Source organism: Leucoraja erinacea, unplaced genomic scaffold, assembly GCF_028641065.1.
Source record: "Leucoraja erinacea ecotype New England unplaced genomic scaffold, Leri_hhj_1 Leri_63S, whole genome shotgun sequence".
NCBI lineage: Eukaryota > Metazoa > Chordata > Chondrichthyes > Rajiformes > Rajidae > Leucoraja > Leucoraja erinaceus.
The window spans coordinates 598,097-621,065 of record NW_026576553.1 but is presented as its reverse complement, the minus strand read 5'-3'; the positions used below and the strand labels follow the sequence as shown (position 1 = coordinate 621,065).

At 50.7% G+C, this 22,969-nt stretch overlaps 1 protein-coding gene across 1 annotated transcript in view; it reads right to left on the bottom strand.

The window, feature by feature from the left end:
- LOC129694371 (pyruvate carboxylase, mitochondrial-like) overlaps positions 1-22,969 on the bottom strand; it is a 538,031-nt gene that overhangs the window by 20,410 nt on the left and 494,652 nt on the right. Inside the window, exons 14-15 of the mRNA XM_055631071.1 lie at positions 11,240-11,396; positions 1,329-1,569 (exon numbers count right to left, since the gene is read on the bottom strand). Of these exons, the coding sequence (XP_055487046.1) occupies positions 1,329-1,569; positions 11,240-11,396 (398 nt within the window). The remainder of the gene's footprint in view (positions 1-1,328; positions 1,570-11,239; positions 11,397-22,969) is intronic.

Genomic DNA, 22,969 nt, shown 5'->3' with positions numbered 1-22,969 from the left:
TCTCCTTCCTAAAAGAACGTCCTTTAATTCTGAGGCTGTGCCCTCTGGTCTTAGACTCTCCCACTAGTGGAAACATCCTCTCCACATCCACTCTATCCAGGCCTTTCACTATTCTGTACGTTTCAATGAGGTGACCCCTCATTCTTCTAAACTCCAGCGAGTACAGGCCCAGTGCCGACAAACGCTCATCGTATGTTAACCTGGGATCTTTCTTGTAAACCTCCTCTGGGCCCTCTCCAGAGCCAGCACATCCTTAATCATCGAGTCGTACAGCAGGGAAACAGGCCCTTCGGCCCGACGAGCCCTTGCCGACCAGCGATGATCGCCAGAGACCTGGGTCTGATCCTGACTACGTGTGCTGTCTGTACGGAGTTTGCGTGTTCTCCCCGTGACCTGCGTGGACTTTGGTTCTCGTTTCCTGCCACACTCCAAAGACGTGCAGGTTTGTAGGTTAATTGGCTTCAGTAAAATGGTAAATTTGTCCCTAATGTGTGTAGGATAGCGCTAGTGTGCGGGGATCGTGGTAGGCGCAGAATCGGTGGACACTGTGTGCCCCCCCTCCCCCCTCCCCTAAATAACTCAGCTGGTCAGGCGGCATCTCTGGAGGACATGAATAGGTGACGTTTTGTGTCAGGGGAGAATACGTGCAGACTCCACACACACACACACGCACACGCATACATGCACACACACATGCATGCACACCAACACGTGCACACGCTAACGCACAGGCGCACGCTCACGCACACACGCACACGCGCACACACACACACGCACATACACACACGCACGCACACACACATACATACACACATAACAGTGTGTGTGTGCGTGTGTGTGTGCGTGTGTGCGTGTGTGTGCGTGCGTGTGTGTGTGTGTGTGTGAGACGCGGTGTGTGTGTGTGTGTGTGTGTGTGTGGGTGTGTGTGTGTGTGCGTGTGTGTGTGTGTGTGTGTGTGTGCGTGTGTGTGTGCGTGTGTGTGTGTGTGTGTGTGCGTGTGTGTGTGTGTGTGCGTGTGTGTGTGTGGGTGTGTGCGTGCGTGTGTGTGTGTGTGTGTGTGTGTGTGTGTGTGTGTGTGTGTGTGTGTGTGTGTGTGTGCGTGTGTGTGTGTGTGTGTGTGTGCGTGTGTGCGTGTGTGTGTGTGTGTGTGTGTGTGTGTGTGTGTGTGTGTGTAGTGTGTGTGTGTGTGTGTGTGTGTGTGTGTGTGTGTGTGTGTGTGTGTGTGTGCGTGTGTGTGTGTGTGTGACGCGTGTGTGTGTGTGTGTGTGTGTGTGTGTGTGTGTGTGCGGTGTGTGTGTGTGTGTGTGTGTGTGGCACTGTGCCCTTACCTTGATGCACAGTATGTGGGTGCCGGCAGCCACCAGCTCCTTGGCCAGCGCCAGGTAGTAATCCAGCGAGTACTTGGTGCGTAGCGGGTCGCAGACGTCCCCAGTGTAGGAGATGGCAGCTTCCACCACCCCGCCAGCGTTGCCCGCAGCCTCCATGCCCAGGATCATGTTGGGCAGGTAGTTCAGTGAGTCGAACACCCGGAAAATGTCCATGCCATTCTCCTTCGCCACCTCGCAGAACCTGGCGGGGCGGGAGAGCAAGGGCGTTATTCCGCGCTACTCTTCCCCCCGCGGTGAGAACGAGCGCGTTACTCTTCCCCCCGCAGTGAGAACGAGCGCGCTACTCTTCCCCCCGCGGTGAGAGGGGGCGGGGAACGAGGGTCAACTGGGCTTGTGTTCACTGGAATTTGGAAGGATGAGAGGATATCTCATAGAAACATGTACCATTCTGAAGGGATTGCACAGGTTAGATACAAGAGGCACTAGATCACACCACGATACCTGTACGCCTTTGGAGCGTGGGAGGAAACCGGAGATCCCTGAGAAAACCCACGCGGGTCACGGGGAGAACGTGCAAACTCCGTACAGACAGCACCCGTAGTCGGGATCGAACCCGGGTCTCCGGCGCTGCATTCGCTGTAAGGCAGCAACTCTACCGCTGGGCCACCGTGACTGCCCTTAGAATCACGAGGGGAATAGATCGGGTAGACGCACAGATTGCACTGGCCAGAGTCGGGGAATCGGAAGACCAGAGGACATAAGTTTAAGGTGAGAGGGGTAAAGATCTAATGGGAAGTGCTATTGAGGGAGTGCAGCGTAGGTTGACCAAGTTAATTCCCGGGATGGCGGGACGGTCATATGCTGAGAGACTGGAGCGGCTGTGGGCTTGTACACTCTGGAGTTTAGAAGGATGAGAGGGTATCTCATTGAAACATATATACGATTGTTAAGGTGTTTGGACACGCTAGAGGCAGGAAACATGTTCCCGGTGTTGGGGGAGTCCAGAACCAGGGGCCACACACACAGTTTAAGAATAAGGGGTAAGCCATTTAGAACGGAGACGAGGAAACACTTTTTTCACACAGAGAGTTGTGAGTCTGTGGAATTCTCTGCCTCAGAGGGCGGTGGAGGCCGGTTCTCTGGATGCTTTCAAGAGAGAGCTAGATAGGGCTCTTAAAAATAGCGGAGTCAGGGGAGAAGGCAGGAACGGGGTACTGATTGGGGATGATCAGCCATGATCACATTGAATGGTGGTGCTGGCTCGAAGGGCCGAATGGCCTACTCCTGCACCTATTGTCCATTGTCTATCGAGTAACTTTTTTGCACACACACAGAGGGTGGCGGGTGCATGGAACGAGCTGCCGGGGGGAGGTAGATTTTAAGAGACATGTAGTGCTGGAAGGAACTTCAGGAGCTAGTTTACACTGGAGACATCACCAAAATGGCCAGGGTTTCTGAGCGGATCAGGCAGCATCTAGGACCCTCAGACAGGTACATGGATAGGAAAGCTTTAACGGGATGTGGGGCCGAACGCAGGAGGTGGGACTAGTATAGATGGGGCATGCTGGTTGGCGTGGGCAAGGTAGGCCGAAGGCTGTACGACTCTACGACTGTGATGGAGGTCTGAAGAAGGGTCTCGACCCGAAACGTCACCCGTCCCTTCTCTCCAGAGATGCCGCCCGTCCCGCTGAGTTACTCTCCAGCTTTTTGTGTCTACCTATGACTGACTCTGATCCACAATGTCGCAGTGAATGCCTATTATTTGGTTTATTTAAGGCCCTCGTGAACACGATATTTGATTTGTGCGTCTAAAACAGCAAAGTATACGACCTCGTCATTCTTCCTCTTTCTTCCTGTCCACACGGAGAAACTTATTAGCCGGGGATAGTGAATTATACTTTTAATTCCCTGTTTGCAAGGCATGTCAGGAGTGGCAGAGTGGTGCAGGGAGAAATGGCAGAGATAGATAGATTCTTGATTAGTGCTGGGGTGGCTAACATTCTCACACTCCCAAATACGGGACATAAGGTCAAACTACGGGACAGATTCCCTGACGGCAATTCGTTGACCGACTGGGCCGTGGCTGGGTGAATGATGAGTGCTGGACTGTACACAAAGTCCAGCCGGCGGGCCAGCTGAGGAGTTTTGGCCCGGGGGGGTGTCGCGCGCAAAGTCCGGCGCCCCGTCCAACTCGTGAACCGATGATCGGCCGTGAGAAGGTGGTGGTGGTGTCGGCGGTAAGCGAAGGTCCGAAGGTCGGGCAGCTAGGCCGGGCTGCTGATCGACCAACGGGGCCACAGGCGAGGTGCTGCTGCTGCACTCCACGGGCTGCACTACGTCGGGACGGGTGAGGCGGGGGCCGGACGACCCGACAGTCCCCTCGACCCGAGTAGCAGCGGTCAAATACGGGACAAGGACGGTCCCGTGTACGGGACAAACCAATTTAACCCAAAATATACGGGATGTCCCAGCTAATACGGGACTCCTTGCAACTCTAATTAGTGCGGGTGTCAGGGGTTATGCCGGAGAAGGCCGGAGGAAGCCGGGGTTAGGAGGGAGAGAAAGATCAGCCATGATTGAATGGCGGAGTATAGTTGACGGGCCGAATGGCCTAATTCTGCTCCTATCATTTGTGACCTTAAACTTATGCTGGTTTAAAGCGACGATAGACACAAGCGCTGGTGTAACTCAGCGGGACAGGCAGCATCTCAGGAGAGAAGGAATGGGTGACATTTCGGGTCGAGACCCTTCTTCGGACCCGACCACCAGTTTAGTTTGGTTTAGTTTAGAGATACAGTGCAGTGCTCTCGTGCAAAAATCAGTACCCCGTTCCTGCTTTCTCCCCATATCCCTTGATTCCGTTAGCCCCAAGAGCTAAATCTAACTCTCTCTTGAAAACATCCAGTGAATCGGCCTCCACTGCCTTCTGTGGCAGAGAATTCCACAGATTCACAACTCTCTGGGTGAAAAAGTATTTCCTCATCTCAGTCCTAAATGGCTGACCCCTTATTCTTAAACTGTGTTTGACCCCTGGTTCTAGACTCCCCCCAACATCGGGAACATTTTTCCTGCATCTAGCCTGTCCAATACCTTAAGAATGTTATATGCTTCTATAAGATTCCCTCTCATCCTTCTAAACTCCAGTGAATACAAGCCCAGTCGACACATTCCCCAGGCCTCTGAGTTACTCCAGCACGCTGCCTGTTTGTGGTCTACCTGCAACACCATAGACAATAGGTGCAGGAGTAGGCCACTCGGCCCTTTGAGCCAGCACCGCCATTCAATGTGATCATGGCTGATCATCCCCAATCAGTACCCCGTTCCTGCCTTCTCCCCATATCCCCTGACTCCGCTAATTTCAAGAGCCCTACCTAGCTCTCTCTTGAAAGCATCCAGAGAACCGGCCTCCACCGCCCTCTGAGGCAGAGAATTCCACAGACTCTGTGAGAAAAAGTGTTTCCTCGTCTCCCTTCTAAATGGCGTACTCCTTATTCTTAAACTGTGTGGCCCCTGGTTCAACATCGGGAACATGTTTCCTGCCTCTAGCGTGTCCAAACTCATAACCATCTTATATGATTCAATGAGATGCCCTCTCATCCTTCTAAACTCCAATCCGGAGTGTACAAGCCCAGCCGCTCCATTCTCTCAGCATATGACAGCAAGCTGATCTCGTTCCCCCCTATAGAGTGATTGAGTAATACGGCGTGGAAACAGGCCCTTCGGCCCAACATGCCTGGGCCGGCCAACTAGTCCCGCCTGCTCGTGTTTGGCCCATATCCCTCTAAACCTGTCCTATCCACGTACCTGTCCTACAGTGAATGATGACTGAAGGTGGCAGGGTTTAGTTTAAAGATGCACCCTTGAAACGGGCCCTTTGGCCCATCCAGTCTACGCCGACCATCGATCGACTAGTTCTATGCTATCCCTCTTTCATAATCCACTTCCTGGATACATACAGTGCCCTACAGATGCATAAGTGAGGGATTATCTACTTTGGGCTGGATCTGAGCATTTACATAAGCGCTACCCACAGGCAGCTCCCAACGAACAAGGCCTGCTGGAGCAGTGGTTAGGTGAGGGGATCAGCAGCCAAAGCCCACAGATCACTCAGGTGGAAGATGAGTCCAATCCTCGCGCCCGGGGAAAACAACTTACATGAAATTAAATTCATCCAGGAAGGAACTGCAGACGCTGGTTTTAAACGCAGAATGCTGGAGGAATGGATCGAATGGATAGGCCGTGTTTGGAGGGATAACATAGAAACATAGAAACATAGAAATTAGGTGCAGGAGTAGGCCATTCGGCTCTTCGAGCCTGCACCGCCATTCAATATGATCATGGCTGATCATCCAACTCAGTATCCCGTACCTGCCTTCTCTCCATACCCTCTGATCCCCTTGGCCACAAGGGCCACATCTAACTCCCTCTTAAATATAGCCAATGAACTGGCCTCAACTACCCTCTGTGGCAGAGAGTTCCAGAGATTCACCACTCTCTGTGTGAAAAAAGTTCTTCTCATCTCGGTTCTAAAGGATTTCCCCCTTATCCTTAAGCTGTGACCCCTTGTCCTGGACTTCCCCAACATCGGGAACAATCTTCCTGCATCTAGCCTGTCCAACCCCTTAAGAATTTTGTAAGTTTCTATAAGATCCCCTCTCAATCTCCTAAATTCTAGAGAGTATAAACCAAGTCTATCCAGTCTTTCTTCATAAGACAGTCCTGACATCCCAGGAATCAGTCTGGTGAACCTTCTCTGCGGATATGGAGCAAACGCAGGCAGGTGGGACTAGTGTAGCTGGGACGTGTTGGCTGGTGTGGGCAAGCTGGGCCTGATTCCACATTGGATCACTCTATGACTCACATTCACTGGTATTTAGAAGGATGAGAGGGAATCCTATAGAAACATATACAATTCTTAAGGGATTGGGACAGGCTAGATGCTGGAAAAATGTCCCCCATGTTGGGGGAGTCCAGAACCAGGGGTCACACACAGTTTAAGAATAAGGGGTCGGCCATTTAGGACTGAGATGAGGAAACATTTTTTCGCCCAGAGAGTTGTGAATCTGTGGAATTCTCTGCCACAGAAGGCAGTGGAGGCCGATTCACTGGATGTTTTCAAGAGAGAGTTAGATTTAGCTGTTAGGGCTAACGGAATCAAGGGATGTGGGGAGAAAACAGGAACGGGGTACTGATTCTGGATGATCGGCCATTGAATGGCGGTGCTGGCTCGAAGGGCCGAATGGCCGACTCCACCACCTATTTTCTATGTTTCTATGTTTCTGTGGGACAGGCAGCATCTCTGGTGAGAAGGAATGGATGATGTTTCAGGTAGAGACCCTTCTTCGGACTCACTCAGGCGAGTGAGCTTGGAGCTGGTTGATCAGCCTCATTCATACAGGATCTCACATTCTCATATAGTGAGCAGTTTGTGGCCCTGTATCTGAGGAAGGATGTGCCTGCCGGCTCTGGAGAGGGTCCCAGAATGATCCCAGGAATGAGTGGGTTAACATATGATGAGCGTTTGTTGGCACTGGGCCTGTACTCGCTGGAGTTTCGAAGGATGAGAGGAAGGACCTCATTGAAATGTACAGAATAGTGAAAGCCTTGGATAGAGTGGATGTGGAGAGGATGTTTCCACTAGTGGGAGAGTCCAGGAACAGAGGGCACAGCCTCAGAATTAAAGGACGTTCTTTTAGGAAGGAGACGAGGAGGAATTTCTTTAGTCAGAGGGTGGTGAATCTGTGGAATTCTTTTGTGGAGGCCAAGTCAGTGGATATTTTTAAGGCAGGGATAGATAGATTCTTGATTAGTATGGGTATCAGAGGTTATGGGGAGAAGGCAGGAGAATGGGGTTGGGAGGGAGAGATAGATCAGCCATGATTGAATGGCGGAGGATACTAGATGGGCCAAATGGCCTAATTCTACTCCTATTTCTTATGAAAGGGCAAGGGAGCCGATATTCCATCCGAAGAAGGGTCTCGGCCAGAAACGTCACCCATTCCTTCTCTCCAGAGATGCTGCCTGTCCTGCTGAGTTACTCCACCATTTTGTGCCCCCCCCTCCTGACCCAGTCCGGCCTACACTTGGTGTAGAGGTTTAGGGTGGCACGGTGGCGCAGCGGTAGAGTTTCTGCCTCACAGCGCCAGAGACCCAGGTTCGATCCTGACCACGGGTGCTGTCTGTAGGGAGTGTGCACGTTCTCACTGTGTGGGTTTTCCACGGGTGCTCCAGTTTACTCCCACACTTCAAAGACGTGCAGGTTTGTAGGTTAATTGGCATCGGTAAAATTATAAATTGACCCTGGTATGTGGCATAGGGCTAGTGTTCGGGGTCGGTGTGACTCGATGGGCTGAAGGGCCTGTTTCTGTTCCTTATTTCTAAACTAAACTGGAGAGTTTAGAGCAGTGGTTCCCAACGTGGGGCATACACCCCACAGGGGGGCAATTTGATTTTTAAGGGGGGCAACTGAGCGCGACTGAGGAGGTCTGGGTCCAAATTTTCGATTTTAATTTTTTTGGATTTTCCATCAGGTAAACATATGTAGTTTATGTTTCAGATGTTATTTTGAATAGATAATTTTTTGGGGGTAAAAAAGGTCTTTATTGTGTAGTTATTACATAATCACCGCGCCATCACTCTTCATGCACGTCGCACGAAGCGCGCGAGGTCATGGGAGAACCTTATTTATTGAATTGGATTTAGAAATCCAATTCAATCCAACAACTAAGAATCTCATATAGATAGGGTGGTAAAGAAAGCTTTTGGTATGCTAGCCTTTATAAATCAGAGCATTGAGTATAGAAGCTGGGATGTAATGTTAAAATTGTACAAGGCATTGGTGAGACCAAATCTGGAGTATTGGTGTACAATTTTGGTCGCCCAATTATAGGAAGGATGTCAACAAAATAGAGAGAGTACAGAGGAGATTTACTAGAATATTGCCTGGGTTTCAACAACTAAGTTACAGAGAAAGGTTGAACAAGTTAGGTCTTTATTCTCTGGAGCGCAGAAGGTTAAGGGGGGACTTGATAGAGGTATTTAAAATGATGAGAGGGATAGACAGAGTTGATGTGGACAAGCTTTTCCCTTTGAGAATAGGGAAGATTCAAACAAGAGGACATGACTTCAGAATTAAGGGACAGAAGTTTAGGGGTAACATGAGGGGGAACTTCTTTACTCAGAGAGTGGTAGCGGTGTGGAATGAGCTTCCAGTGGAAGTGGTGGAGGCAGGTTCATTGGTATCATTTAAAAATGAATTGGATAGGCATATGGATGAGAAGGGAATGGAGGGTTATGGTATGAGTGCAGGCAGGTGGGACTAAGGGGAAAAAAAAATTGTTCGGCACGGACTTGTAGGGCCGAGATGGCCTGTTTCCGTGCTGTAATTGTTATATGGTTATATGGTTAAATGCGATTCAAAGAGCTTTTGCTAAGTTACCCTTATAATATCTATTTCCTCCGTTTTCTCTCAAGGGAAAGCAATCCATTTTCTGAGAATTATTTCTTTGTCTGCTCGTGCTAAAATGAGTAGTGCAAGCGGGAAGAAAGTTCGTCAGTATTCAGAGGAATATTTAAAACTTGGTTTCATACCCGCTGTCCATGATGAACGGTCACCTGTTCTGCCTCTTATGCCAACAATTTTAATACCACCTTTTTTTTTTACAATTTTTTAGTAATTTCTTGCTCAGAACTTTAACTGTCTTTTGATTATTTCATTTTTCTTTTTCATGGATGCCATGTTCTTTTGAAGCTTGTTTAAACCAAGGTATTGGCGTTTTAAGCTTCTTCAGCTGAAACGGAGTTCACTTTTTAAATGATAAGAATTATATATCACCACATGGGGGGGGGGGGGATCAGGATTTTAGAGGTGATTAGGTGGGGCATGGCCAAAAAAAGGTTGGGAACCACTGGTTTAGAGATAGGGCGTGGAAACAGGCCCTTCGGCCCACCGAGTCCATGCCGACCATCGATCGATCACCCGTTCACGCTAGTTCTATATTATCCCACTTTCTCATCCACTCCCTACACACTTGGGGCAATGAACCCACAAACCTGCACGTCTTTGGAGCGTGGGAGGAAACCGAAGATCTCGGAGAAAACCCATGTAGGTCACGGGGAGATCGTACACGGGGAGATCATACAAACACTGTACAGGCAGTGCCCGTAGTCAGGATCGAACCCTGGGTCTCTGGTGCAGTGAGGCAGCAGCTCTACCCGCTGTGCCACCGTATAGCTTTATATATAAAAACACACAAAGTGCTGGAGTAAAGGGCCGGTCCCACTTAAGGGACCTTTACAGTCGACAGCCGGCATCCCGTGGTAGGTCGGCAAAATTTTTAACACGTTGAAAATTCAGCGGCAACCAGAAAGGCGCTACGACTCTTTGGTGACCTCTCACGACCTCGCACGACCTCTCAACCACGGGTGCCGGCAGTCTCCTGTAAAGGTCGCGTAAGTGGGACAGGACCTTCAGGCTGCATCTCTGGAGAACGTGGGTCGGTGACGTTTCGGCCATGGACCCTTCTCAAAAGCAAAACTAAGTTAAATTAAGCTAAGCTAAAGATAGACACAAAATGCTTAACTAACTAAACTAAAATATAACTAAACAGCTCAAATAATTTAATCTAAACTAAATTAAATAAATAAAATGAAATTCTACTAAAGAATAAAAATGAAATTAGATTAATCGAAACTGAGTAAAACTAATAAAAACATAGAAACATTGAAAATAGGTGCAGGAGTAGGCCATTCGGCCCTTCGAGCCTGCACCGCCATTCGATATGATCATGGCTGATCATCCAACTAAGTATCCCATCCCTGCCTTCTCTCCATACCCTCTGATCCCCTTAGCCACAAGAGCCACATCTAACTCCCTCTCCCAATGAACTGGCCTCAACTACCTTCTGTGGCAGAGAATTCCACAGATTCACCACTCTCTGTGTGAAAAATGATTTTCTCATCTCGGTCCTAAAAGACTTCCCTCTTATCCTTAAACTGTGACCCCTAGTTCTGGACTTCCCCAACATCGGGAACAATCTTCCTGCATCTTGCCTGTCCAACCCCTTAAGAATTTTGTAAGTTTCTATAAGATCCCCCCTCAATCTTCTAAATTCTATCGAGTACAAGCCGAGTCTATCCAGTGTTTCTTCATATGAAAGTCCTGCCATCCCAGGAATCAGTCTGGTGAACCTTCTCTGTACTCCCTCTATGGCAAGAATGTCTTTCCTCAGATTGGGAGACCAAAACTGTACGCAATACTCCAGGTGTGGTCTCACCAAGACCCTGTACAACTGCAGTAGAACCTCCCTGCTCCTATACTCAAATCCTTTTGCTATGAATTAATTTAAACTAAACTAATTTAAACTAAAGTAAAATAACTAACCAAACTAAACTGAATGAAGCTCAACTATCCTATTTAAAATAAGTGTTGGAGAAACTCAGCGGGTGAGGCAGCGTCTATGGAGGGAAGGAATAGGCGACGTTTCGGGACGAGACCCTTCTTCAGATTAACTTAATGTGAACTTAGCATAATTAAGCACGGTGGTGTAGTGGTAGAGTCGCTGCCTTGCAGCGCCGGAGACCCGGGTTCGATCCCCACTACGGGTGCTGTCTGTACGGAGTTTGTACGTTCTACCCCGTGACCTGCGTGGGTTTTCTCCGAGATCTTCGGTCCAAAGTCGTGGAGGTAGGTGAATTGGCTTGGTGTAAGTGTAAATTGTCCCCAGCGTGTGTGTGGGATAGTGTTAGTGTTCGGGGATCGCTGGTTGTTGCGGACTCGGTGTGCCGAAGGGCCTGTTTCCGCGCCGTATCTTTGAACTAAACAAAATATTTGTTTGATTGAGTGGCGGAGTAGGCTTGATGGGCCGAATGGCCTAATTCTGGTCCTATTCCTTATGACGTTATGACCTTACTTGTAGACGGTGTTGTCAGGGTAATTGGTGTACCCCACTGCATTGGCTCCCCGCAACAACATCTGGAAGGGGATGTTGGGCACGAGTTCGCGCATCTCTTGCAACCGTTGCCATGGACACTCGTACAGGAATCGCATGGCCACGTCGAACGTCGCCCCTGTGTAGAGGAGAGAGAGAGAGAGAGACAGAGAGACAGAGAGAGAGGTTTAGTGTCAAAAGGTCATAAGCAAAGATCCTACAGCGAGCAAGATGGTCCACTCGACGAAAAAGCCGTAGTACGGTCATGGGGAATTTTCGCCGCCATTTCCGTAACCGGCTTCCGTCTCCGCACCAAAGATCCCGTGGGATACTAGCGCGGAGACGGAAGCCGGTTACGGAAACATCCTCGTAAAAATAAAAGTTATTTGGGAAAAACTGTTCCCCCGCAACGTTGATTACACTGCGGGTCGGGTCGAGTCGGGTCCGGTTACTAAAATGGATGAAAAAAAGGCCCACGTTCCGCTCCGTTGCGTACTACACATTGTCAGCCCATTGCATTTAGCAGGAGTGGTCTATCTTGCTCCGCTATAGGATCTTTGGTCATAAGATCATAAGGAATGGGAATAGAATTAGGCCATTCGGCCCACCAAGTCTACTCCGCCATTCAATCATGGCTGATCTATCTCTCCCTCCTTGCCCCTCAGATACCTATTGATTATTTTCAACTCGTTCCATACACCCACCACCCTTTGTTTGAAAACGTTACCCCTCAGATTCCCATCAAATCTTTTTCCCCTTTACCTTGAACCGATGTCCGCTGTAGGGGGTGGCCAACTTTCTCATTCCCAAATAAGGGATAAAAGGTCAAAATACGGGACAAGGGCGTTCCCCGTACGGGACAAACCAATTTAGCCCAATATACGGGATGTCCCGGCTAATACGGGACTGCAGGCAACCCTAGTTCTCGATTCACCCGACTCTGGGCAAGAGACTCTGTGCGTCTACCCGATCTATTCCTCTCATGATTTTGTACACCTCTATAAGATCACCCCTCATCCTCCTGCGCTCCAGGGAATAGAGACCCAGCCTGCTCAACCTCTCCCTGTAGCTCAGGCCCTCGAGTCCTGGCAACATCCTCGTAAATCTTCTCTGCGCCCTCTCCAGCTTGACATCTTTCCCATCACACGTTGCCATAACAGTGCCCCATAACGCAGTCTGAAGAAGGGTCCTGAACTGAAACGTCCCCTTATCATTGTTCCCCGGAGATGCTGCCTGACCCGCTGAGTTACTCCAGCACTCAGTCCACTAATCTAATTCAACTCAATTCTCTCCAGATTCAAGTCCCCACCCCCCCCCACCACCTTCGGATTCATGTTCATAAATGATTGGAGCAGAATGAAGCCATTCGGCCCATCAAGTCTGTTTAACCATTTAATCATAGCTATCTTTCCCTTCCAATCCCATTCTGCTGCCTTCTCCACATAACCCCTGACACCCGTACTAATAGAAACATATAGAACATAGAAATTAGGTGCAGGAGTAGGCCATTCGGCCCTTCGAGCTTGCACCGCCATTCAATATGATCATGGCTGATCATCCAACTCAGTATCCCGTACCTGCCTTCTCTCCATACCCCCTGATTCCCTTAGCCACAAGGGCCACATCTAACTCCCTCTTAAATATAGCCAATGAACTGTGGCCTCAACTACCCTCTGTGGCAGAGAGTTCCAGAGATTCACCACTCTCTGTGTGAAAAAGGTTCTTCTCATCTCGGTTTTAAAGGATTTCCCCCTTATCCTTAAGCTGTGACCCCTTGTCCTGGACTTCCCCAACATCGGGAACAATCTTCCTGCATCTAGCCTGTCCAACCCCTTAAGAATTTTGTAAGTTTCTATAAGATCCCCCCTCAATCTCCTAAATTCTAGAGAGTATAAACCAAGTCTATCCAGTCTTTCTTCATAAGACAGTCCTGACATCCCAGGAATCAGTCTGGCGAACCTTCTCTGCACTCCCTCTATGGCAATAATGTCCTTCCTCAGATTTGGAGACCAAAACTGTACGCAATACTCCAGGTGTGGTCTCACCAAGACCCTGTACAACTGCAGTAGAACCTCCCTGCTCCTATACTCAAATCCTTTTGCAATGAAAGCTAACATACCATTCGCTTTCTTTACTGCCTGCTGCACCTGCATGCCTACTTTCAATGACTGGTGTACCATGACACCCAGGTCTCGCTACATCTCCCCCTTTCCCAATCGGCCACCATTTAGATAATAGTCTGCTTTCCCGTTTTTGTCACCAAAATGGATAACCTCACATTTAATCAAGAGTCTGTCCAACTCTGCCTTAAAAATACCCAGTGACATCCTCACAGCCACCTCCGGCAATGAATCCCACAGATTCGCCACCCTCTGACTACAGAAATTCCTCCTCATCTCCTTCCTAAAGATATGCTTAAAGGGATATGGGTCAAACGCAGGCAGGTGGGACTGGTGTAGATGGGGCATCTTGGTCAGAATGGGCAGGTTGGGCCGAAGGGCCTGTTCTGTGCTGCACGACTCTTTGACTATGAATCTATGAGTTGATCCCATTTTTCTTGTTGGATCAATGATGGATCCAGACCTTGGGTGCTGTCGGTGTGGTGTTTGCATGTTCTCCCTGTTACCACGTGGTTTTTCCTCCGGGCGCTCCGGTTTCACCCCACGTCCCAAAGACGTGCGGGTTTGTAGGTTAATTGGCCCTCCGTAAAAGTTTCTCCCAAATTTCCGATCCTGTCTGTGTGGAGTTTGCACGTTCTCCCCTGTGACCCCCCCCCCCCCCCCCTCCCCCCCCTTATTAAGAGCAGGTTTTACAACAACTACAAACAAATCAACAGAATTCCGGATAAGATTACCCTTGGGCAGATCCGTGGATAGGAAAGGTTTAGGGAGATATGGGCCAAACTCAGGCAAATGAGAGTACGAGGTCAAGGTGGGCCGAAGGGCCTGTTTCCGTGCTGTACAGCTCCAGCGACTATCTACAGCAAAACATTAAGGGTCGGCTCGGTGGCGCAGCGGTAGAGTTGCTGCCTCACAGCGTAGAGACCTGGGTTCCATCCTGACTACGGGCGCTGTCTATACGGTGTTCGCACGTTCTCCCCATGAGGAGAAGAGTCCTGAACCAAAGCCTACCGCACGAACAGGAGTACGGAGGATGCCATCTCAACGGCACTTCACTCCGCCCTCTCCCACCTCGACAACAGAGACACTTACGTAAGAATGCTATTCATCGATCACAGCTCAGCATTCAACACCATTATACCATCAAAACTGATCACCAAACTCGGTAACCTGGGCATCGACCCCTCCCTCTGTAACTGGATACTGGACTTTCTAACCAACAGACACCAGTCTCTTAGGTTAGACAAGCACACCTCTTCAACCCTCACCCTGAATACCGGCGTTCCACAGGGCTGTGTGCTGAGCCCCCTCCTCTACTCCCTCTTCACCTATGACTGCACACCTGTACATGGTACTAACACCATCATCAAGTATGCAGATGATACAACGGTGATTGGCCTCATCAGCAACAACGATGAGTCGGCCTACAGGGAGGAGGTCCAGCTCCTAGCAGCATGGTGCGCTGACAACAACCTGGCCCTTAACTCCAAGAAGACCAAGGAGCTCATTGTAGACTTCAGGAAGTCCAGAGGCGGCACACACACCCCCATCCACATTAACGGGACGGAGGTGGAACGTGTTTCTAGCTTCAGGTTCCTGGGGGTCAACATCTCCGATGACCTCTCTTGGACCCACAATACCTCAACTCTGGTCAAGAAGGCTCACCAGCGTCTCTTCTTCCTGAGGAGACTGAAGAAGGTCCATCTGTCTCCTCAGATCCTGGTGAACTTCTACCGCTGCACCATCGAGAGCATCCTTACCAACTGTATCACAGTATGGTATGGCAACTGCTCTGTCTCCAACCGGAAGGCACTGCAGAGGGTGGTGAAAATTGCCCAACGCATCACCGGTTCCTCGCTCCCCTCCATTGAGTCTGTCCAAAGCAAGCGTTGTCTGCGGAGGGCGCTCAGCATCACCAAGGACTGCTCTCACCCCAACCATGGACTGTTTACCCTCCTACCATCCGGGAGGCGCTACAGGTCTCTCCGTTGCCGAACCAGCAGGTCGAGGAACAGCTTCTTCCCGGCGGCTGTCACTCTACTCAACAACGTACCTCGGTGACTGCCAATCACCCCCCCCCCCCCCCCCCCCCCCCCCCGGACACTCCTGCCCCCAGTGACTGATCTCCCCCCCCCCCCCCCCCGAAATTGCACTACAGCTACTGTATATACATATAGATATTTTCCTGTTGCATTATTCTGTGTTGGCACTTCTGGGTGAGATGCTAACTGCATTTGGATGTCTCTGTACTTGTACACTGCACAATGACAATAAAGATTGAATCTGAATCTGAATGAACCTCGTGGGTTTTCTCCGGGTGCTCCGGTTCCCAAAGACGCGCAGGTTCGCAGGTTAATTTGGCTTCATAAATAAAAAATTGTAAGTTGTCCCCAGTGTGTGTAGGATAGTGCTCGTCTATGGGGGGGGAATCGCTGGTCGGCACGGACTAGGTGGGCCGAAGGGCCTGTTTACGCGCTGTGTCTCGAAACTAAACTAAATTGAACATTAAATGTTGTTCTTGCATTTGACAGCTACATCTTACACGGAATGGGCGGTGGGCAGCGCGACTCTGGTCAGCAGCGGCCTCTGCAGTCTGTCCGCGTTTTATTATTTTCTGGGGAAACTTTTTAAATCTCTCCCTGCACGGGAGACCCGACCTTTTCTCGTCGGGTTTCCGTTGTCGTTGGGGCCGCAACGAGGAGCGGCCTCCAACAGGAAGAGACCGGGGACTCTGGTGCCGACGACTCACCGTCGCCGTCGCGGGGCTGGCCGAGTCCGGAGCGGGTGGAGCGGTGGAGGAGCGCTGCTGCTGCTGCTGCTGCGGCCGGCCCGACTGGAGAGTCGGAGGCTCCAACGGCAGGTCTGTGGACGGCGGCACCGGGAGCCCGCGGGTCCCTGGAGGGAGACCGCTTTTCAGGGCTCTCGCAACGGCGAGTTCTCCCGCCAGAGTTGCGGGGTCGAAGAGCTCCTGGAGCGGGGCCTGACACCACTGCCCCGCGCGGCTTGGAATGGCCGCGGGACTCTGCGAGCGCACGCCGGGGGCTCCAACACCAAGACCCGGTGTGCGACCTCGCACCACCCGGCGTGGCTTTAATGGCTGCGGGACAATCGCCATCGCCAGCCGGGGGCTTTGACTTTGACTCTGACATGGGGGGGGGGGGGGGTGCAGTGGAGAGATAAGTTTTTTTGGCCTTCCATCACAGCGATGGGAGGGATGTGTTGTGTAAATTATGTTGTGTCTTGGGTCTATGTGTTTGTAATGTATGGCTGCAGAAACGTCATTTCGTTTGGACCTCAAGGGGTCCAAATGACAATTAAATGTATCTTGTATCTTGTATCTTGAGTTAACAAAGAAAAATCCCTCATGAGTTTTGAAAACCCTTTAATTGAATGAAAGCCAGCATCCGTTACCATGGAGACGGGTGCCTGGCAACCATGGTTCAGTCAGCCTTGCCTTTCTCTGTCATCCTTTCAGAACGAGATCTCAGTTTCATCGCTAATAAATTTAGTTTAGTTTAGAGATACAGCGCGGAAACAGGCCCTTCGGCCCACCGCGTCCGTGCCGGCCAGCGATCCCCGCACACTAACACTGGCCTACGCACGCACAATTTTACATTTCAACCAAGCCCATACACGTCTTTGTGGAGTGTGGGAGGAAACCGGAGCACCCGGAGAAAACCCACGCGGTCCACGGGGAAAGCGTACAAACTCCGTACAGACAGCACCCGTGGTCAGGATCGAACCTGGGTCTCTGGCGCTGTGAGGCTGCAACTCTATCGCTGGGCCACCATGCCACCACCCATAATGGGAACAACATTATAACCGTGAGAACTCCTGGGTAGCATTTAAAATTGACAAATATTCTGTAAACGTTGACAGGGATTTTCCAGAATTAATGTTAGTGAACGATTTCCCCATCGATCACGCTGGTTCTTTGTTATCCCACCTTCTCATCCACTCCCTACACACTAGGGGGCAATTTACAGACGGCCTATTAACCTACAAACTTTGGGGAGTGGGAGGAAACTGGAGAAAACCCAAGCAGTCATACTGAGAACCTGCAAACTCCACACAGACAGATGGCATCCGTGGGCAGCAGCTCCAGTTTATTTTATTTTAGTTTAGTTTAGAGATACAGCACGGAAACAGGCTCTCGGCCCACCGAGTCCGCGCCGACCAGCGATCCCCGCACGCTAACACTATCCTACACACACTAGGGACAATTTACACTTATACCGAAGCCAATTAACCTACAAACCTGCACGTCTTTGGAGTGTGGGAGGAAACTGAAGATATCGGAGAAAACCCACGCAGGTCACGGGGAGAACATAGAAACATAGACATAGAAATTAGGTGCAGGAGTAGGCCATTCGGCCCTTCGAGCCTGCGCCGCCATTCAATATGATCATGGCTGATCATCCAACTCAGTATCCCGTACCTGCCTTCTCTCCATACCCCCTGATCCCCTTAGCCAGAAGGGCCACATCTAACTCCCTCTTAAATATAGCCAATGAACTGCCCTCAACTACCCTCTGTGGCAGAGAGTTCCAGAATTCTTGACTCTCTTGTGAAAAAAAAGTCCAAATCGGTTTTAAAGATGTCCCAGGGATCCTTAAGCTGTGACTGCCTGGACTTCCCCAACATAACAATTTCCGTGCAGAATCCGTAAAGACGGTGGTGGTCAATCGAACCCGGGTCTCTGGCCTGTGAGGCGTAGCTCACCCGCTGCAGCCAAGAACTTGTTTCATACCAAAGGTTCTCATATGTCACAGGGATTTGCTGCTGTAAATATTTTCAGAATAAAGACTGGCAAATGGCCTTGACGTATTCAAGGCAGCCAAGGTTTCCTCACTGTGAATGCTAATGAAACTATTCCCATTATGAGTGTCGGCAGGAACTTCTAATTGCAAATATCAACAAGGTTTCCCGTCACTATATTAATCTGATGTTTTCGGTTATTACAAGCGGATTGGAAGGCTGACACAAAAAGCTGCAGTAACTCAGCGGGTCAGGCAGCACCTCTGGAGGGAAGGAATGGGTGACGTTTTGGGTCGAGACCCTTCTTCAGACAGTATAACCATATAACCATATAACAATTACAGCACGGAAACAGGCCATCTCGACCCTTCTAGTCCGTGCCGAACACATAATCTCCCCTAGTCCCATATACCTGCGCTCAGACCATAACCCTCCATTCCCTTCCCATCCGTATAATTATCCAATTTATTTTTAAATGATAAAAACGAACCTGCCTCCACCACCTTCACTGGAAGCTCATTCCACACTGCTACCACTCTCTGAGTAAAGAAGTTCCCCCTCATGTTACCCCTAAACTTCAGTCCCTTAATTCTCAAATCATGTCCCCTTGTTTGAATCTTCCCTACTCTCAGTGGGAAAAGCTTTTCCACGTCAACTCTGTCTATCCCTCTCATCATTTTAAAAACCTCTATCAAGTCCCCCCTTAACCTTCTGCGCTCCAAAAGAATAAAGCCCTAACTTGTTCAACCTTTCTCTGTAACTTAGTTGCTGAAACCCAGGCAACATTCTAGTAAATCTCCTCTGTACTATCTCTATCTGAGGGACATTGTGGGCCGAAGGGCCTGTTCCTGTGCTGTACGTTCTGTGTTAGGATGACATGGTTCAGTTTAGTTTAGTTTAGAGATCCAGACAAAAACAGGCCCTTCGACCCATCGAGACCGTGCCGACCAGCGATCACCCGTACACTGGTTCTATCAATAGACAATAGACAATAGGTGCAGGAGTAGGCCATTCGGCCCTTCCAGCCAGCACCGCCATTCAATGTGATCATGCCTGATCATCCCCAATCAGTACCCCGTTCCTGCCTTCTCCTCATATCCCCTGACTCTGCTATTTTTAAGAGCCCTATCTAGCTCTCTCTTGAAAGCATCCAGAGAACCGGCCTCCACCGCCCTCTGAGGAAGAGAATTCCACAGACTCACCACTCTCTGTGAGAAAAAGTGTTTCCTCGTCTCCGTACTAAATGGCTTACCCCTTATTCTTAAACTGTGTGTGTGGCCCCTGGTTCTGGACTCCCCCAACAACGGGAACATGTTTCCTGCCTCTAGCGTGTCCAAGCCTTTAACAGTCTTATATGTTTCAATATGATACCCTCTCATCCTAAACTCCAGAGTGTACAAGCCCAGCTGCTCCATTCTCTCAGCATATGTCAGCCCCACCATCCCGGGAATTAACCTTGTAAACCTACGCTGGGCTCCCTCAATAGCAAGAATGTCCTTCCTCAAATTAGGAGACCAAAACTGCACACGATACTCCAGGTGTGGTCTCACTCGGGCCTTGTACAACTGCAGAAAGACCTCTTTGCTCCTATATTCGATTCCTCTTGTTATAAAGACCAACTGTTGTACACAGTTTTACCGAAGCCAATTAACCTGCAAACCTGAGTGTCTTTGGAATGTGGAAACCAGGCAGACACAGGGCGAATGTACATCCAGCACCCGTGGTCAGGATTGAACCTGGGTCTCTGGCGCTGTGAGGCAGCAACTCTACCCACTGCGCCACCGTACCGCCCTTGGCTTGGTATAAATGTTCCTAGTGTGTGTGGGACAGTGTTATAATATGCCCCTGTCCCACTTAGGAAACCTGAACGGAAACCTCTGGAGACTTTCAAGATTCAAGATTCAAGATAGATTTAATTGTCACATGTGCCTGATGGCACAGTGAAATGAAATTCCCATACAGCCATACAATAAAAATCAACAGGACACAACACACTATAGGGTTTGACATAAAACATCCCCACAGAGCATAATCAAAGTTCCCCACTGTGTGGGAAGGCACCAAAGTCAGTCTCTTCCTCCACTATTCCCCGTGGTCAGGGCCTCCCCGTGCCCTCCGCAGTTGCCGCTACGGGCGGCCCGATGTTCAGGACCGCACGCCGGGGTGTTGTAAGTCCGACGTCGGGGCTGCGGGACGTCCTCAGCAGCGTGGACACAGAGTCGGCCCCCTCCTACCGGAGTCGGCGGCTCCCAAAGTCCGCAGGCCGCGCCAGGTGGAGACTGCCGCTGGAGACCCTCTGCAAGGCGCCCCAGGACTCCACGATGCCGTTCAGCGCCGCCCGCGTTGGAAGCTCTCCGCACCAGAGCTTCACGATGTTGGAGCAACGGCCCAATGCTCCGGAGCTCCAAACGGCGACCAAGGAAGGCATCACCCGCTCCGCGGTGATTCCAGCGCTGCGCCGCCGCTGTAGCAGCCCTGGTCCGGTTCCCGGTCCCCGGCAGGAAAGGCCGCTCCGATCCAGCTGGTAGGCCGCGAGGTGGGGGGCGAGGACTCGACTCGGAGAAATAGTCGCGTCCCCGCCAGGAAGAGACTGAGAAACGGTTTCCCCCCTTACCCTGCCCCCCTCCCCCAGGAGCCCCAGGACTTTGCGCCCCACCCAAGGTTTCCGTGCGGTTCCCGGAGGTTGCAGGAGGTTGCAGGTAGTGGAAGCAGGTGGGGAGACTGACAAAAACCTCCGGGAACCGCACGGAAACCTTGGGTGGGGCGCAAAGTCTCCAGAGGTTTCCGTTCAGGTTTCCTAAGTGGGACGGGGGCATCAGTGTGCGGGGATTGGTGGTCGGCGATGACTCGGTAGGCCGAAGGGCCTGTTTCCGGGCTGTATCTCTGAACAAAACTAAATTAAATCTCTGATCTAAATCCCGTTTTATCTCCTGAAGGCTTTCCTCGCTGTGGGTAGTTCCAATACTTTAAGCCTGGGGTTTACCACAAACTCACAACTTAATCATAAAAGTATTGGCTGTATTCCCCAACAGAGACTTAACCGCGCGCTTCCACTGGACTGCCAGCCTAACACTGCCCACACACTGGCTGTGGTTCAAGTTTATATGTGATAGGAGAAGAATTAGGCCCTTCAGCCCATCGGGCCTACTCCGCCACTCAATCATGGCTGATCCATCTCTCTCTCCGAACCCCATTCTCCTGCCTTCTCCCCGTAACCCCTGACACTGAGGGGGAGAGGGGTGGGGGGGAGAGAGTGGAGAGAGTGAGGAGGGAGGGGTAGGGGGAGAGGTGGAAGAGGGACAGAGGGGTGGGGGGAAGGGGGCGGAGGGAGAGAGGGAAGGGGGGTGGGGGAGAGAGGGATGGGGGAGGGAGGAGGAAGGGGAGGAGAGAGAGAGGGGTGAGGAGAGGGAGATGGAGAGAGGAGGAGAGAGGGGTGGGGGAGGGGAGGAGAGAGGGGGGGGAGAGAGAGGTGTGGGGGAGGGGGGACATGGGGTACCACCTCCCCTCCAGTTTAAATTCCATTTGGAATATTTTGGAGAACCAAGGCACCTGCTCTAATCTCCGCCTGATAAATATCCACTGACTTGTGCCTCCACAGCCGTCTGTGGCAATGAGTTCCACAGATTCACCACCCTCTGACTACAGAAGTTCCTCCTCATCTCCTTCCTAAAGGAACGTCCTTTAATTCTGAGGCTGAGGCCCCTCTGGTCCAAGACTCTCCCACTAGTGGAAACATCCTCTCCACATCCACTCTATCCGGGCCTTTCACTATTCTGTACGTTTCAATGAGGTCCTCCCCACCCCCCTCCTCTTCCTTCTAAACTCCAGCGAGTACAGGCCCAGTGCCCTCAAACGCTCATCGCAACGCCGGTGAGATGACATCTGCATCTTGTTCGATGGATCAATGGCAGTTTATTAGTCACGTATACAACAGAACGGGTAAAATTATTTTTCACGCCATGTTTCATGGCTGGCCGCCATTTTTTGCCACCATTTTACAAAGTCCATTAAACGCAAATGAGGGCCCTAACACTGGAATTCCTCTAAATTCTCAGTCAGGAGACTCTATTCCCGCCTCTGTTTGTTTTATACCGGACACGGAAACAAAATGGTGGAGTAACTCAGCGGGGCAGGCAACATCTCTGGAGAGAAGGGCGTCTCGGGTCGAGGCCCCTCTTCATTGATAACCAAGAGAGTGCAAAGGAAAGCAAGGATTCGACTGATGCAAGATCGACCCTGGCCTTCAAGGCAGAACTCCAGCAGGACACGGGCAGCCACGGTGACACAGTGGCGGTGTTGCTGCCTTACAGCGCTTGCAGCGCCAGAGACCCGGGTCCATCCCGACTACTGGTGCTGTCTGTACGGAGTTTGCACGTTCTGCATGTGACCTGCGTGGGTTTTCTCCGGGATCTCTGGTTTCCTCCAAAGACACTACAAAGACGTGCAGGTTTGCAGGTTAATTGGCTTGGTGTGTGTGTGTGTAAGTTGTCCCTAGTGTGTAAGGGATAGCAGGGATCGCTGGTCAGGGCGGACTCGGTGGGCTGAAGGGCCTGTTTCCGCACTGTATCTCTAAACTAGACTCGTTTTAGGGGGGGAGACAGTAAAATAAACAAACCCGCTCAGCTCAGTGTAGGGGGAGAGACACATAATGCTGGAGTACCTCAGGTCACGGGTAGAACGTGCAAACTCCGTACAGGCAGCGCCTGTGGTCGGGATGGAACCCGGGTCTCTGGCGCTGCGAGGCAGCAGCTCCACCCGCTGCACCATCGTGCCGCCACTAATTAAACGCCCTTGCCTTGTGACCAAATGTTCTCATATGCCACAGGGATTTCCT